This window comes from Podarcis liolepis (genome assembly GCF_965112155.1).
Source record: "Podarcis liolepis genome assembly, chromosome: 7".
Lineage (NCBI taxonomy): Eukaryota > Metazoa > Chordata > Lepidosauria > Squamata > Lacertidae > Podarcis > Podarcis liolepis.
The window spans coordinates 44,116,828-44,133,546 of NC_139561.1; the positions used below are offsets into that span (position 1 = coordinate 44,116,828).

Sequence of the window (16,719 nt, forward strand, 5' to 3'; positions counted from 1 at the left end):
TTGCATTCAGGAAAAAAAGAAATCTCAGCTAACTGCTTTGAGATCTGTTTGGAAGAAAGACATCCCACAAGTGTGCAATAGTTATTTTTCATGTTGCAAAAGCCAGTTTTCAGGAGCCATATAACCAAAAGTGAGGGGGAAAGTGGGGGAAGAAGAAATATTTGATTGCCAAGAGGTATATGGGTAAAATCAGTCTGCAATCATTTTCAAAATGGAATGTACTACTTTGTATTTCCTAATGACCTGTCTCCAGGAGGAGGTGGGCCTCAAGGCATGCAATGAACTAGGATGCATTTAGATGCCTGGCTGCAACTCATAGACCTGCCCATGACGTACATGGCTTGAAATGGCCTGGCACCCACTTTAGTGACATCATCATCATCATCATCATCATCATTATCATTATTATGTCTATACTGCCCTTCATCTGAGGATCACAGGGTGGTTAGCAATACAAAGATACAAAAATACATAACATAGGAACAAACAAAACAATAAACCATCTCCATACAATTTAAAGGGCCATAGATGGTTTAATTATCCAAAGACCTAGGAAAAGAGAAATGCTTTGCCTGGCACCAGACAATCTTACTCGGCTACGGGTGATCACCAAAGAAGTAATTTTGGTGCCAGTGAGAGCGTTCCAGGGGAGAGCATCCCACAAATAGGAAGCCACCACAGAAAAGGTCCGTTCTCGTGTTGCCACTCTCCGGCCCTCTCATGAAAGGGGGACACAAAGAAGGGCCTCAGGTCGCAGGGTTCATGTCAGTTCATATGGGGAGAAGCATTCCTTCGGGTACTGCAGGCCTGAGCCATTTGAGGCTTTATAGGTCAAAACCAGTACTTTGAATTGGGCCTGGAAATTAACTGGCAGCCAGTGCAGTCGGGCCAGGAACAGTGTAATATGCTCAAACCGTCTTGCCCTGGTGAGCAACCTGGCTGCTGAATTCTGTACCAGCTGGTTTCTGAATCATTACAGAAGTTAGACTATCCCTGTCTAGATAGGGGGGCAGCTGGGCCCAACCCAGTTATGACTATGTATTCACTTCAGACGAAGCATGAGTCTGAGGCTCATTTCAGAGATATGAGGTAGTATGAAAGAAAGCAGGCTGGTTCTGAAGCTTTAGAACCAACTCAGAGCTGGGGGGGGACTTCTATTTTTATTTTTTATTTTGTTTAGTTTACTAGTTTGATACTCTTTTGTACATTCCTCCAACCTCACCAAAACTGGAAAATGCCTGGCAGAGGGGAAGGGAGAGGCTGGGGAGGGGAGTGTAGTTCTGTGACTGGCAGGTCTAGCTTTCAGCAACTATAGCAGGGCTCTCTCTTTCCTTCCAATTTACAGTGTTTTTGGAAGGGATGCAGAAGTAACATATCAGCAGCAGTGCCTAGGAACACCTTTAAGTTGTATGCCATGTTCATGCATACAATAGGGATGCCTATGCCTGCAAATTTAATTCAATTCTGCCAACTGCATACAATTATTGACACACACACCCTTTATGGCCTACAATCCAAGGTTTTGGAAGAAGAGGCAAAGCAACCTGAAGTGCTTCAATTCTGAGGTGTGACGTGATCTAATTCTGCAGCTATGAGCTGAGGGAACCCCTATCCATCCCAGCAAGGAATGTTTCTTTCGGTGAAAAGCCCTAATCCAAGTATCCATGTTCCAAAGCCCCAATTTTATTTTATTTTTTACTTGTAAGAGAAATGTTGGACTCTATCCTTACATATTACTGGGACTGTAGGAGGTGATGCATTATGACTGTATTTAGTCCAAAACATAGCTGCTAGGGTGCTAAGTGTATCTGGGCTTTGGGGTCCTATCACCTCTGTGTTTAAACAGTAACACTGGCTTCAATCTCAACTCAGAGTTTAGAGACCTGCTTTTAATGAGCTAAAGGATCAATTGTCTTCACATCAGCCTTGGATGTTAAGATCATCTTCAGATGCTCTGTTCCAGGGGGCCCTGTCACTGAGGCAGGTGGCAATGAGAGTGAGGGGGCTTTTCATCCTGGATGGAGAATGTCTGAGTAAAATTAATGTGGGAGTAAAGCACTGCTATGTGAAAAGGCAAGTCTTTCAGAAGAGTTATATTCCACAGACAGGCAAGAGAAGGATGCTCTTCATAAATACACATTTATTTATTTAGAAATGCATAATTACAAGTGTTGGATAGTAGTTAACCCCTCTTTAGAAAAGTAGTTAAGCAACAATATCAACAAAAAAGGCAAGGGTTGTATGTGTATGGAAATTTGTTCTTTTCCTTTTTTAAAAAATTAATTTCGGTTACACTGAAACAAAACAGAAAAAACAGCAGCAAAAAAGCTAACAATTGTGATAATGGGCTTCCCCCCATTTTCTTTCTTAAATACATCCATCTCTCTCTCTCTCTCGTTATAAACATAGCAAATTAAAAAATTCTTCTTTCAACAGCAAAATATATTTGCACTCTTGATTCTTTCTGTGTGGTAAGGTATGTACTGCAAGACAGGCAAGAGTCTGATAAGGTATCTAGAGACGTTTACAAGGATGAGTCACGGAGATGAAAGGTGGCACATCAATTCACTTGTAATCTTTTGATTAATTAAGGTTAGCTAGCTTTCATCTTCTGCAAAAACATCTTTTTCTTTCAGGTATGGCTAAACCACGTCCATTGGGAGTCTTTTGCACTGGAGTGAAAATGATGGCAGTTCTCTTCATCCGCACATCAGATTCTAGGGAGCTCCTTCATATGAGGACCTGTGGGAGGGAGTTCCAAACAATCAGTTCAATGGAGCTGGCTCACACTCTTATGTACAGGAGAGGGTAGGGAGAAGATCTTCAGCTGCCAGACAAGGTGGCTGGAGTGGAGTTTGGTGGTGGTGGTGCTTCTGCTTCTCACTGACTCCATTTCACTGAATCTGAATGCCTCCGTGGTCTATCTGCATTTCCGGCTGGATGGCTGACTGAAGAGAATCTGTGCTCTGCACGAGAGAGAGACAGACAAACAAACATGCCACAGGTTTACCATTATTAGTAGGCTTGGCCACTCAGTTCAAGGGTGCTTAAGACCTTCTATCCTGTCCAAGCAACCGCTGCCAACAACAAGAAATCCTAGAAGCTGTTGACATTCAACGGAATAGTTCCTGTGCTATGTCAAAACCAAGGCCCATTTAGGTCCAACCATCTGGCTCTAAGACGAACTGTCTGGGACAATCTCATCCTTGGTTGCCTATCCCCAGGCTCTGGTGGCCATTAATTTTGTTGTTACAGGCAATCCTTAGTAAATCTTTATTTAAATGTACCACCTGGGCTCTGACTAATTCTGCTGAATAAGCCAATATAATCTTGTGAAATAGACCAGGAAATCCCAGGCTTACTCTGCCCTAGATCCTACATCAGAAAACCATTCATAAAGCAGAGGATGCCCTCTTTCCATAGCCATGTTTCCACATCCAAATCTTTGATTAAGGGTCTTCAGGTCTGGAGTCAGCAGAAGCTCTGTGCCTTGGAGCAGCTATGCCTTGGAGCAGCTATGTCTGCTATGACACCTCTATAGTCACATGAAGACATAATGTATCTGACTCTGCCAACAGTGTCAGAAAATGTGTGCCAATCTTCTAGGAGAGTCTGAGTGGCTGGAGACCAGAAGCTGGCAGAGTTGGTACTCCATTTAGACTGCCTCCTTGTAATAAAGAAGAGCTCTACTCCTCTTAAACCCAGCAGGTGGTGGAACTAATCTGAGTAATAAAACTGGAGCAACGAGACACCCATGTATTTTTGTTTGCCTTGCAACTCCCTGGGGTGCCAAGGTAAGAACACTCCAGAGGACCCCAGAGACCTCACTGCCACCTTACTGTATTACTTCTAGAAAACAAGTAGGAAAGTTGCCAGAGATTGGGGGAATACAGTGGTGCCCCGCAAGACGAATGCCTCGCAAGAGGTTTTCCATTTTTGAGCTGCTTTGCAAGACGAATTTCCCTATGGGCTTGCTTCGCAAGACGAAAACGCATTGCAAGTTTGTTTCCTTTTTCTTAACACCGTTAATACAGTTGCAACTTGACTTCGAGGAGCAACTCATAGAACACAGTGTACATAGTAGCCTTTTTGTCGTTTTTAAAGACTGGTGATTTTTGAAGCTTTTCCAAAACTTCTTTTGCAGCCAATTGGTAAATTAAGCTTTTAAAACTTTTTTGGGGGGTTTTGGATTTTGGGTTGGGGTGTTTGGAATTCAAGTGTTCCCAACACTTGGTGTTGGGAAGGGGTTTGCAAGAATCTGGAAGCTTGTGTGTTTTTTTCTGCATTTTTATGATTTTCTGTGACCATTGGGCCACTCTGCTGTTTTTTTTTTTTTAAATTCTGGATTTGAATTTCTGTGTGCTGGGTGGCTGGGGGAACAGTTGGGGAGGGGTTTGCAAGAATCTGGAAGCTTGTTCCCCCCCCCTGCATTTTTATGATTTTCTGTGACCATTGGGCTACTCTGCTGTTTTTTTAAAAAAATTCTGGGTTTGAATTTTGAAATGCTCTTTACAGTATGTGTGACTTTAAAGAGCATTTAATAAACTCTTGTTGTACCAAAGTTGGCTTTGTTTGGACTTTTTTTGACCATAGGAACGCATTAATTGATTTTCAATGCATTCCTATGGGAAACCATGCTTCGCAAGACGAAAAATTCGCTAGACGGAAAAAATCATGGAACGAATTAATTTCGTCTTGCGAGGCACCACTGTACACGTTTTGCTATAACATGATACAGTGAGACACTTTGGGAAGTTCCAGAAAAGGCCCCAGGAGTGCTTTCAGCACTATTTGGAGCAAACACAACCACTTGTATGAGATTTAGGAGTAGCTGGCTCTTATTAGCTGAAAGAGTTACATTCCACTCCTGAATTATTTTGCTTTGCCTTTTTCAAGCAGCAGTGCAGATAGAGGCAAATAATTCAGGAGCTGAATGTAACTATTTCAGCCTTCTTGGACAGAAAGAGCTATCCCTTTTCAGAAGCATCCTCCTCCTCACTCTCTTATTCAATCGAAGGCAACATACTAAAATAGCCACTATTATCATCATCATCCCCACCACCACACATTTATTAGATTTAGTCAATAATTTTTCAATAAATAATCAATAAATATTCCTTGGGCTGCTTACCAAACAATACAAAAGTATTGCTGAAGTTAATCTGGGAAGGAATTTCTGCTATGTGAAAAAGAAGACACACAGAGTTGATGCTATCTTCATAGGCCTAATTAGCCGCAGTCCTCGCTCTCCCCATTTGACCCACAAGGGTTATTTCAGCCAAGCCATGCCCACTTGTTCTGCACTGAAGCCGTATACAGTATGGCTCAGCTGAAAGCAGCTGGTCGCCAGTGCCTGCAAAACACTTTGAGTGGGGCTAAGTAAGACCCACCAATCACTAGGTCCCTTTCAAAGCACTCCACAAGATAGTGCTTTGAAAGGAGCTCTACAAGCAAGTCACTTGATATCACTGCAATGCTGGCGACTGGCCCCACCCACAAAGGGTCGGGGAAATAACAATTTGGCCCACCTGCCACATCCAGGTCCCCACCCCGTCTTAATGCCACATAGCTTAAGACAGAGATGAGCAGAAGGTAGATCAGGATTTACAGGTATATTTCTGACTGATCTGCAGCAGTCCAGCAAGCGTTTCTGACTTGTGACTTTGAAAAAAGCCATTAAGGAAATGACTTTTCCCATCTAAATTAGGGTGCTAAAATCAAGAATGTTCAGGGTTAACCTGGAGTGGACCATTGTGTGAAAGGACTGGTACAAAAAACAATTTCACAGTGCTCAGAGGCATCCTGTTCTTTAATTCATACTGTATGTCTTTTCCAATTGTCTCCAGTTAGTAGATCGAGGGGGGGGGTCCCATTAAAAAAAAACCTAGGTAAATTTGACAAGTGTGAAGTCAGCTCACCCCGGCTTAAAATGACACCTTCTTTGCTACATTCCATTGTGACTATGAGTACAGGCAAAGAAGACAGATTTTAGCTTTTTCACTTGCATCCCACGTAAAGAAATCAGTCTCTGTCAATTTCCCTGCTGTCCCCCAGAAATTATTTTCCCATGTAGCCCACACCAAAGCACCAGCATTTTCAGAGGCAACATAAACGCTTTAGGTTTTACAGAACCAGGTTTTTTGTGGCCAAGTGTTAAGCCAGTAGGAGTTATGTTCTAACCAATGCACAGTGGCTATCTGTTTTTAAATTTAATAGTCCAACTCTTCCATCACCTCTTTGCAATCTCTGAAAATGGGGCCAGGGAGTCCTAGCTGAAAAGGGTTCACTGTCCAGTGAATAAAAGTCCAACTAATGATTTTCCTCCCTTGTGTGGTGAATGATTAGCTTATTAATACAGAGAGCCTATGAAGTTCAAAATGGCAACACTTTGTTCTCAAATTAAGGTCACACACATTAAAATGAATTACTGCCTACTTCTGTTTGTTCTCCTGCCAGCTACAGACTTCCCAACACCTCCCCCCCACCCGCCTTCAATTTTACAGACCATTTGGGTAATGCTTACTTTATTCTTTATTTTTTTAAGTTACCAATATGAACATTCACAACAACAGTTTGTCTGCAGCTGAAGTGGCCACCCAAACACCTGGAAGAAAGAACTCTCTAAAACAGCTTCTTTGCAAACCCAGGCTTAATTATCCAAAATTTAGCCAGATGTGAAAGGCTTTCGAAGGGCTGGCTTTAAAGTGGAAGCCATTTCCCCTCGCACCAATTTCAGCAGAGGGAAGGAAAAACAATTCTTGTGTGGTACTCCCAATGTTATTGCTGTAATTTAACATGTCAGGAACCATTAGAACTTCTGTAAGGAAAGAACTTAATCAGCGCGTGAAAATAAACAAGGAGCCTGGACGTGAGATGGGTTGCAAGCTGGCATCTGTTCACGCCTGAAGCTGCCTTGTTCATACTCCGCCACAAGAATGTTATCCATTAGCTACCTAAGCACCTAATTTGTGGGCCACAGGTCCTCAGGTGGGCGGTTATTAATATCTGTGTTTTGCATTGAATCCGGAAAGTGCTAAATGGTGCCTGTTGAGACCAAAATTGCTGTGGAGCACATTAAACAGTGCTAACTATAGCTTTGTTGACACTGAGTAAAAGATACAAACTGTAAGTCAGCAAGCCTTCATTGGGATGGAAGCATGCAAGTGCTGGAGTTAGGCAAGTTTGTCTAACTGGTGAAAAATTCTGTGCAACTCAAAAAAACATATATCCTCACAGCAACTGAAGCTGTACCAAAAGGGTGCATTTGATGGCCCTTTCCTGTGCTTCTCGGGTTGTGGCTGTAGTGCTAAGTAGGAAACCCAGGAGTAAAAACTCCCCGAAGGAAGGTATAATCCAGTGCACGTTTCCTGCATCAGCTTTACTGCAGCACCAACCCTTCAACGTCCTCTCTTTTTATTCAGAAATCAAACTGTTTTCATGGGCTGCCCATATAGATTTGTCTCCTTTGCATCAGTGGGCTCTGCAGACGGCCCTGCCAGTTCCAGCAAAGCCATCTCTACCCTTGTCTGCATTTTAACATACCCCGCTCCTTCATTTAAGTTTCAACATTCCTTTCAGTTTATCTTCAGCATGGTATAATCTCTGTGGTTAACCACAATATTAAAAGCTAACACGGCGCAAAGTGTCTGAAAGAGAGCAATTCCACTGTCGCTGCCAATGGTGTGGGAGACAGATGTAAAGATTTATCGCTGGATTCAAAACGGCCGACTCCTGTCAAACTCTGAGCAGCAAAAGGGGAGGATGAAGTCGTGAGCAGTGCCTCTCACCCGGTTGGAAGGTAATTTATGGGAAAATTCAGAGGCCAGGAACCAGGAGGGCAGTTTGCTAAAAGAGAACACTTCTGATTATATGATGCGTGAACCCTTCATCACTCCAGCAGCAATAGATGTCTGCGGAACACTTTCTAGGTCAAAAAGCAAACTTAAGAAAGCAGGACTCTCCTGCTGTGAAGACAACCGTCTAGGGGATCAACTCAGATGACAGTGGAGGTTTTTGCCTTCCGTATGTCTGAGGGACATTTGGAAAGAGTCCTAGTGCCTTAGAGAAAGGATGGGCTATTGCCATAGCTGCTTTATTTAGCAGCAATGGTTTGGCACACACAGAAAATCTGAGATCCATTTGGAATTGTTCCAATAAGTAACACTTTCATGGTGACGCTCACTTTTTTCCTCTTATAATCCCACAGAATGGTAGCATTAAAATATTTTCAGTGGGTGAAATCACTCACTGCCTTATGCAAATGCTTTTTCCCCCACTGCTGAGCAGTATTCAAGAGCTAAGTGGGAAGTTCTTGAGAAACCCACACTCCTGTGTTGCATGTGTTGGGGGGGGGGTTCTGCCACTATATTTCAAGACCCTCCTGCTCCTACTTTTGGGGACAGTCTAACATTCATTGGAAGGTAGTTCCAGAGCTAAGGTGCCTAAATGAATACATGAACTATGTTCCACTTGCTCCAGGGAATCTAGGGCTCCTCAACACACTGATTCTTATGGCGAACCAACTCCCAATGAAAGGTAGTTTGATAGGGGAAGTTCAACAACTGAACTTTCCCTGCAGAACTGGGCATTTTTGAGGATATGCTCTCAATTCATGCAGAGTGACCTGTGGGGCCTGAGCAGCATGCTATATAGATGTGAGTTCTCTGCAATGAGCAGGGCTTTTCTGCAGACAAGCTGATGTTGAAAAAGGTTTGCCAACATAACAAGTTTGAACTTGACACTGTACAGCTGACAAGAGAGGCTTGGCAAGATATGACACATGTTGTTCAATAGATGACCTGCACACCCTCTTGAGTTCATGCTGCCTTCCCTCTTGTTGCTTGTGATCCCCCACCCAGAAGGCATCAACACCAAAGGTTACATAATATTCCACAACAGCCCAATCATCTCTAAAAGCACATTTCAGACCGGGAAGGGATTGGAGAGGAGGGGGACTTTTTATTATTAATGAGGGTAGTTTTGTGTACTGCCAGTTGTGGGTGGGGACTGACTGGAACTTCACACCAGCTTTAAGTAACTGGCCAGCCCATATATTCCTTCTTCATTGAGAAATGTGTTTAATTGTACTCCTTTAGCTATTCTCAGGCCTACAATACTGCATACATCCTGTGTATTATCAACAGTGCTAGGGCCATCCAGCTCCCAGAAATAAAGAATTATGGGTTTGAGAAGGGGTTGCTCCATGTTTGATACACACTCTTGGAAACAAACAGTACCAGCAAGTGACAATTTGAAATTCACCATTCTCCGAATTTTGCAATGCAATTCTCCAGCCAAGCAATGTGTACAAAAATGCATATGTTAGGGTAAAGTGTGCATATAAATGTATGTATTAGTGGAAATAACATACATAAAAGTGCAGTGTTGGGGAAAACTGCTTTAAATATGTGTCTAGTAGGAAAAATTGTGATATTAGAAATTTGCTGAAGAATTGTCATGAGGACTTAAAAAAAAATAATCACAAACTGATGTGGAAATGCGGAGAATTGAACTTAAGCGTGGAAAAATTAGAAACTGAGAAAAACAAAAATGGACAGATTCACCCACTCCTAACCTCAAGTACACCCCAAGCTCCCTGGAGCTACAGGGGGGAATGGGCAATGACAGGCAAGATCTCTTTCAGGGGGAGCAGGTTCATCATTCCTTATCTTTACAACAGGGAACCCCAGGTTTCCACAAAACAGTTTGAATATTTGTGGACAGATATAAAGTGTTATGCAAGATTATAGCGTCAAATGTTTTGCAATGAAGAGTATAAAGCACCCAAATTGTCTATAGATATTTGTAACATACAACCAGCCACCCTGCTCCTTCTTTCACCAAGAATTCTATACATTTTTATGCTGCCTAATGAAAAAAAAGGCTTTGCGTGCTCCAGGTTGCTCTACCTGCTCTGTCTCTATCCAAAAAGGAGGTACAAGACAACTGTCTTTTGGACATTCCAAACCACTCTACTGCCCCTTAATGGAGTTGCTTCCAAAAGGAGGTCCCTGAAACCTTTGGCTTGCAAAAAAAGGGGGGGCAAACCATTGCAGAGCTATAATTTATATAGAGAAAGGCACCTCAAGCTGGCAAAAATGTATAGAAGCATGTCAAGTCGAAGAGTACCATTCTAACTTAAATCATGGAACACACTATTCTGAGCCAATGGTAGCAGCCAGGTTAGAAATAGCTACAAAACAGGGGCTGGGAATGGAAAAGCTGACAATCTGAACTCTAGGAATGGAAGCACCATAAGCGGCAATACTGTATCAGTAGTATTATGGCTTGGTAGTGTGTAAAAGAGATGTAATCACAACTCGTCCTTGTGTTCTCCCCGGTCACTTCATCTGCACCAGGGCTGGGGAGCTCATTCAGGCCACATCACAATCCAAGAAAAAGCTAGAGGCCTACACATGCTGATTTAGAGTCTGGGGTCATATCCTTTGGTTTTGAGGCCAAAGTTTGCTTCCCCCATTTGGCTATGGAAAGAGTACAGAATGTTCTTGGCTCTGGGAACTGCCAAGCTCTGGAGTGACTCACCTTGGGCTGACTTGATTTCCTGGCTCTGACCCCTAGCACTCTTGAACCTGCCTCCAGCTCAGCCTTGGGTAACAAGTAGCTCTTGAGTCTGCCTGGATCTGCCTCTTGCTTTGGGGGACTTGGCCTGAAACCAGCTTGACTTGGAACCCTGGCTTAATTTGCACATTGCTTCCAAGGACACTATTAAGATACAGTGCCAAAGATGCTGGGGCACACTTCACTTAAGCAGCAGTAGCCAGCCTTGGCATGTGCACCAAGAATGAAGTTCAGCTTAAGAAACTTCGGGAAACTCCTGGATCAACAGCTCAGTCTTTCATGAAAATACATAAAACTCTTAAGTGAGACCCTTTAAATAATCATCATACTTTTATTTTATTTTTCGAAAGGGAGCCTCAGATTCTAAGTATAACTCATGGGCTTCCTCGCTCAGGGCTGGTGGAAATATTTAGGCATATGTCCTCCTTCTACCTACAGTAAGACCATAATAAGATAAAAAGGGCCCTGTTGGATCAGGCCAAAGTCCCATCTAGTCTAGCATCCTTTTTTCTCATTGGCCAACCAGAGGCCTTAATAGGAAGCTCACAAGCAGCACAACAGCACTCTCCTCACTTGTGTTTCCTAGGAACTGATATTCAGAGGCTTACTGCCTCCAACACTGAAGGCAGAACATAGCCATAATAGCTAGTTGCCAGTGATAACCTTATCCCTCAAGAATTTAAAGCCACCCGGAGATTAATGATTGGGTGTGCTGGGGATGAAGCTACTTCTGTGCATTCAAGATCCAACTTGTGGGCTTCCCATAGGCAGCTGGTTGGCCACCCTGAGAACAGGATGTGAGATGATATGGGCCTGAGATCCAGCAGGGCTTTTCTTATGTTCTATCTATTCAGAAACACCAGCAATCATACTGAGCACAAAATACAACTTCCGATTCAAATACTGTGCAATTGCAAGGGTTATGATAGCAAAGACAAGATTAAAAACATAAGGGAAGTCCCCCACTCTGATGCTATGAAAAACAGGACAAACTGTGCAAAATAAAGAAATGTATACAAATAGTATCCAAGGCATAGATTCCAGATGCTATCATAGGGCAAATCCACTAAACTGGAAACTAAGGCAAGAGAGAGATAGTTATCATTAAATATAAAAGATTGCACTTACTATAGGCAACACTTTTACAAAAACTGAGAATTACAGGCCCAGTGGGAGACAAATGCCCATCATTCCTTTTCAAACAGAGAAAAGATCTACGTACTTGATTAGCAGCTGAGTGGTCCGTCACAGGTGCCAGCTGGACATACTGGACTTGGATATCACTCCCTTGGAGTGGAGATCCATCAACGCCACCAGCTGCAGGATCAGCTGGTGAGGCAACAGCAATCAATCGAGCGCCCGGCAGCACCTGCAGACAAACCAATAGAGAGAGATCCTGTAAGCAGACATCACCACAAAGGTATCATGAAACATCTGGAAGACCAAGAACAGATACAAGCCCCCCAAAAGCTCAACCAACCCTTTGGTCAGTAACTATTAAGTTAGACTACAAGAGTTCCCAGAAGGAGAGGAAAATATTGTCCTTGTCTGAAAGACTTGATGAAAAAAATATTTTTTCCCCCTAGCTCAATAGGCATATAATGCTTTATCTCTCTTATGGTCTAAAATCCAAAGCTTTTTCCATTGGATGAAAACATCTTGATTTTCATGATTAATATAACAACGAAGTCCATTGTGTTAAGATTTATTGTGCCAGTTTTATCTTTTATTTATACAAATCTAGCTAGACATTTCTTTGCAACCGGTAAGGTGGCAATATTTTAGGAACAACAAGGAACCAATTTCCCTCAAACTGTTGAAATCCTGCCCTTGGTAATAAGCACATCATATTTTCCATCACCACTCTGATAATTTCACCAGCTTCTCATAAGGACCATTCATAGCAGACTTAACAAAATTAGTGCTCGTCAAGTCCTATTTTAATTGAGGAATCATTCATTCACGCAATACTTTTTTCAGGCATGGAAGCATTCGAGATTAAATCCTCATGGTCTCAGCAGCTCTTTCAATAAGCACTTCCAAGAACTTGCTGGGGCCACTTTCACAGTCACCTGGTGGGCATGACAAGCTCTGGCCAAGTGAGAGCATTCCATCGAAATATCTGGATTGCTCATATGGACAAAAGCAGTATCTTGTGAACTAACTGGACCTGGGGGGGGGGGGAATAGATAGTGTATACTCATGTTTAAAGAGAATGCATTTGCATTCCTGGACTATGTATTCAGATTAATTTTACCAGATTTTCCTGTTAATCCAATAAAATAGCTCCTCTAGTTAGAGAAAAAAAATGTGCTGAAAACACTGTTTATTTCCAAGGTCTTGCAAATGTCCCATTCCTGGGCAAGGTGACTGAGTGGGTGGTCATTGAAGGGATCATTTGGATCCCTTCCAATCGGGATTAAGGCCCATCATGGGACTGAAAGTGCTTTGGTTGTGCTGGTTGATGAACTCTGGTGGGCTAGGGATAGAGGGAAAAGCTGTTTCCTGGTTCTGCTAGATCTCTCTGCAGCTTTTGATGCCATTGCCCATGGTTATCTTTCTGGACTGTCAAGGGGAGTTGGGAGCTGGAAGAACTGTTGTGCAGTGGTTCCGTTCCTTCCTCCTGTGCTGCGTCCAGAAAGTGGTGTTGGGGGGTGAGTGTTCAGACCCCTGGACTCTCACTTGTTGGGTGCCACAGGACTCCGTCCTCTCTCCCATGCTTTTCAACTCTATATGAAGCCACCGGGAGAGATCATCAGGGGGTTTGGGTTGGATGTTCACCAGTATGCGGATGGTACCCAGCTCTACCTCTCATTTAGATCAGAACAAGAAATGAGAGGTTCGATTTCTTTTTGTGGATTTTTTTTTAATGCAGAAAGAACACAAATGTACTAAACTCTGAAAAATACCATTATTATACCCAATGCCTAGAACCTCCTTTCTTTAGCCTGGTATTTGCAACAAAAAGGATCAAATTGCTATTTTCTGTTTGAGGCACAAAAGGAATACAGATGAAAGGATCTGGTGTCATAGCTGGCAAAGCAAACTTTTAATGTCAATGTATTTCTTAAATATTTGTATTATTCTGAAGATGGACCAATTCTTTCACAGCAATGGATCATTTTCATGTGTCGTAATAACACCTTTAATTACAGGGCTTCCAACACTACAGTACTCCCGCTTTGTAAATTTGTATGAACTGTCATAAGTAACTGGTTAAATATTTTGCTAACAGTAAAAAAATACCAGACTTGTTTGTAAGTAAATTGTAAACACAAGTGGAATGCTGAGAATAACTGATGGGTTCCTCCTCCACACAAATCCCTGAATAATATGTATTATGTTTTGTTTTGTTTTTTAAAGTCCCTTGTTTCTTAAGAGACTGAAAAAAGAGCATGCAAAGCAACAGCCTTTAGACATACTGGGATGGAAAGGAAGGAGATGCCTCTTAATTAAACCATCTGACTATGATGAAGTTATAGGACCAGGGAGCAAGCAGAGTGTAGAGATTCTAATCTAATTTATTTTACAGCTGTTCAAAACTACTGTCCTGCCTGTGGAATTATTACTGAGACAGATAAGAACACTGGTAAAAAAAGAGACTTCTTTTCCCCCTAACTCGTCCTTTTACCGAAGAAGAATGTGAAAAGGAAGCCAGTATAGCGTTGCAGTGTATTATTTTTGAATTTGCTGAGCCAAAGTGCGGGCCAGTCCAGACTCAGTCACAGCTCAGTACATTTCACTCCTCTCCAGTTGGCTCAGGATCTCCTTTTTGTTATCAAATGACAAAGAGGACCTACCGTATAGTCCAAAAGCACCACTGCCCCCACCAGCCACACTGTCTTCAGCAGACAATGCAAATAACCACCAAGCTCTACAAAGAAACACATTCAAACATCCCCCATTTCTCATCAGGACTTCAGAGAATATTTAGAGATGTGCTTTTACAAGCAATAAAATATTAACACAGCTGTGCTGAATCCCTAAATCTTTTAAATGCTTCTTTAACAGGTACTGGATGGTGGCAGGCCACCTTCAGGGAACAACCATTCTCACAGATAATGCGAGACTGTGTTTCTGCAAATCATACAGTTACAGTACTAAGAATTCCTTCAGGGATTTTTGGACTCAAACTACAGAGCTGTGGTAGCTAAAATGTAGCTTAAAAAGTCAGCAGAGATTTTTTATTTTTTGCGATTTTGCAAGATGGGAAAATAAGTTCAGGTAAGACTGGTTTGCCAAAATTCACTAGGGATCTGTTGCATCACCCCTGACAAATCAATGAGCATAATTAGAGGGGAAAGTGTGATTCAAAGTGCTCATCCCATCCTTCTTCAGGCTGACACTGCCAGGTTATGGCAGGAGTGTCTACACAGGTTGCCCTGGTGCAACTATTTCTTGCAAGTGGCTGCATAGCCCAGCCTGGGAGGTTCGCCCCAGGGCCCTTTCCAATGTTGCCAAAGTTCCCAGGGCCTAACTGAATGCTGTGAACAATCCAATCACAGTGCAAAGAATCCTGGAAAATAAGATCTTGCCCTAAGCAACCGCTTAGATAGTTCTGCCAGGCGCAGAAGCTCCAGTGAGCGCAAGATGCTACTTGCTTGCAAAGTCTTGCCCTGTTTTGTTTCAATGGAGAAAGCAGATTTTCTCTGTCTTTGGACATCTAGATCTGGATGGAGGAGTGCACAGTGTGAGACTGGGAACTGAAGAGGGAGCGCCCACTGTATGGAAGGTTTATGAGCTTTTTAAAAGAAATACATTCCTGCTCAGAAGTTTCCAAAAACATTTAAAGGAGACAGGAAAGGATAACAGATAAATACTAATAACCATGGCACAATTATGCTGAGTCTACAATTGCAAGGAAGTCTTTGTTCTTGCACAGCAAAAAAGCCTGGAGATCTATGTGAGAACTTTGGCAAGTGGTTCCTGAGCAAGAATACTGCCTTTGTCCGGCCGTTCATAGGATCTCTAGACCACCAGTTCAGTTCTGTATTCCTTACCTGCTGCTGACCTTAAAATACAAAAGGAACCCTTCTATGAAAAACGCTAAACAAACAGCTTGCCCCAAGGCTGAACTTTCTTTTGCAGTTCCAGAGGGCTTCTTAGACATCCTTTCACACTGATACAAAATAGGTAATATAAGATGGTCAATAAAACCAAAGAAAATAGAAGTGCCCTTCCAGTTTAGCAAGATACTTATAGACAAATGGAAAAGTGGGGAGGGGAAAAATGCTGTGAAGATGCTCCTCTCTCCCCTGCCCCCCCCCCCAGCTTAGGAGCAGAAAAGGAGTTCAACACTTTAGGCCCAGCTTTGAAGAGAGAGAAAATCAATTTTAGAAGGTCAAAGAAGAGATATGCTGTGACTTTATTGGGGGGGGGGGGATTTTGGGTTTCCATTTACTTTTGTTATTGCAGTCCAGCATATGGAAGGCCACAAGTCTCACACCCCAAACTACACTAATAGGCAACGGCTCTTTGAGGTTGATACAAGAATACAGTGGTACCTTGGGTTAAGAACTTAATTTGTTCCTAACCTGAAACTGTCCTTAACCTGAGGTACCACTTTAGCTAATGGGGCCTCCCGCTGCCGCCACACAATTTCTGTTCTCATCCTGCAGTAAAGTTCTTAACCCAAGGTACTATTTCTGGGTTAGCGGAGCCTGTATCCTGAAGGATCTGTAACCTGAAGCATCTGTAACCCGAGGTACCACTGTATTTCCCAGCCTGGAAATGCCAGAGATTGAACCTGGAACCTCTTGTATGCAAAGAATGCATTCCACCACAGAACTACAGGCATTCCCCTACAGTTGTTTAGAACATGCTGGATTCTATGAAGAAAGGTAAGTTTCTCCATCCCTCTTCTGCATATTCCACATATTGTTGGAGCATGGACAACTGCTGCACAATGGGTTGTATCCAGCTATATTTGACTATCAGCCCACTGGAATTATGGGACTTCAGTTGGTCATGTCCATCAATTTCAATTGGTCTATTCTGAATAGGACCAGTATTAGATACAACCCAATGTCAATTATTCTGATGGGTGGATGAAAGCCCCTCAACACCTGACTTTTTGCACATTCTCACAACAATGGCACTATGAAGGCAGTTGCATTACGAATTCTAGAGAAATAGTAAAAT

General features: G+C 42.6%; 1 protein-coding gene across 2 annotated transcripts in view; it reads right to left on the minus strand.

The window, feature by feature from the left end:
* Nucleotides 1-2,122: 2,122 nt before the first annotated feature.
* Nucleotides 2,123-16,719, minus strand: part of BANP (BTG3 associated nuclear protein) — a 148,174-nt gene continuing 133,577 nt past the window's right edge. For both annotated transcript variants that reach the window (XM_083513706.1, XM_083513705.1), the window contains exons 12-13: nucleotides 11,801-11,947; nucleotides 2,123-2,966 (exon numbers count right to left, since the gene is read on the minus strand). In XM_083513706.1, the coding sequence (XP_083369832.1) occupies nucleotides 2,895-2,966; nucleotides 11,801-11,947 (219 nt within the window). In that variant the 3' untranslated portion in view covers nucleotides 2,123-2,894. The remainder of the gene's footprint in view (nucleotides 2,967-11,800; nucleotides 11,948-16,719) is intronic.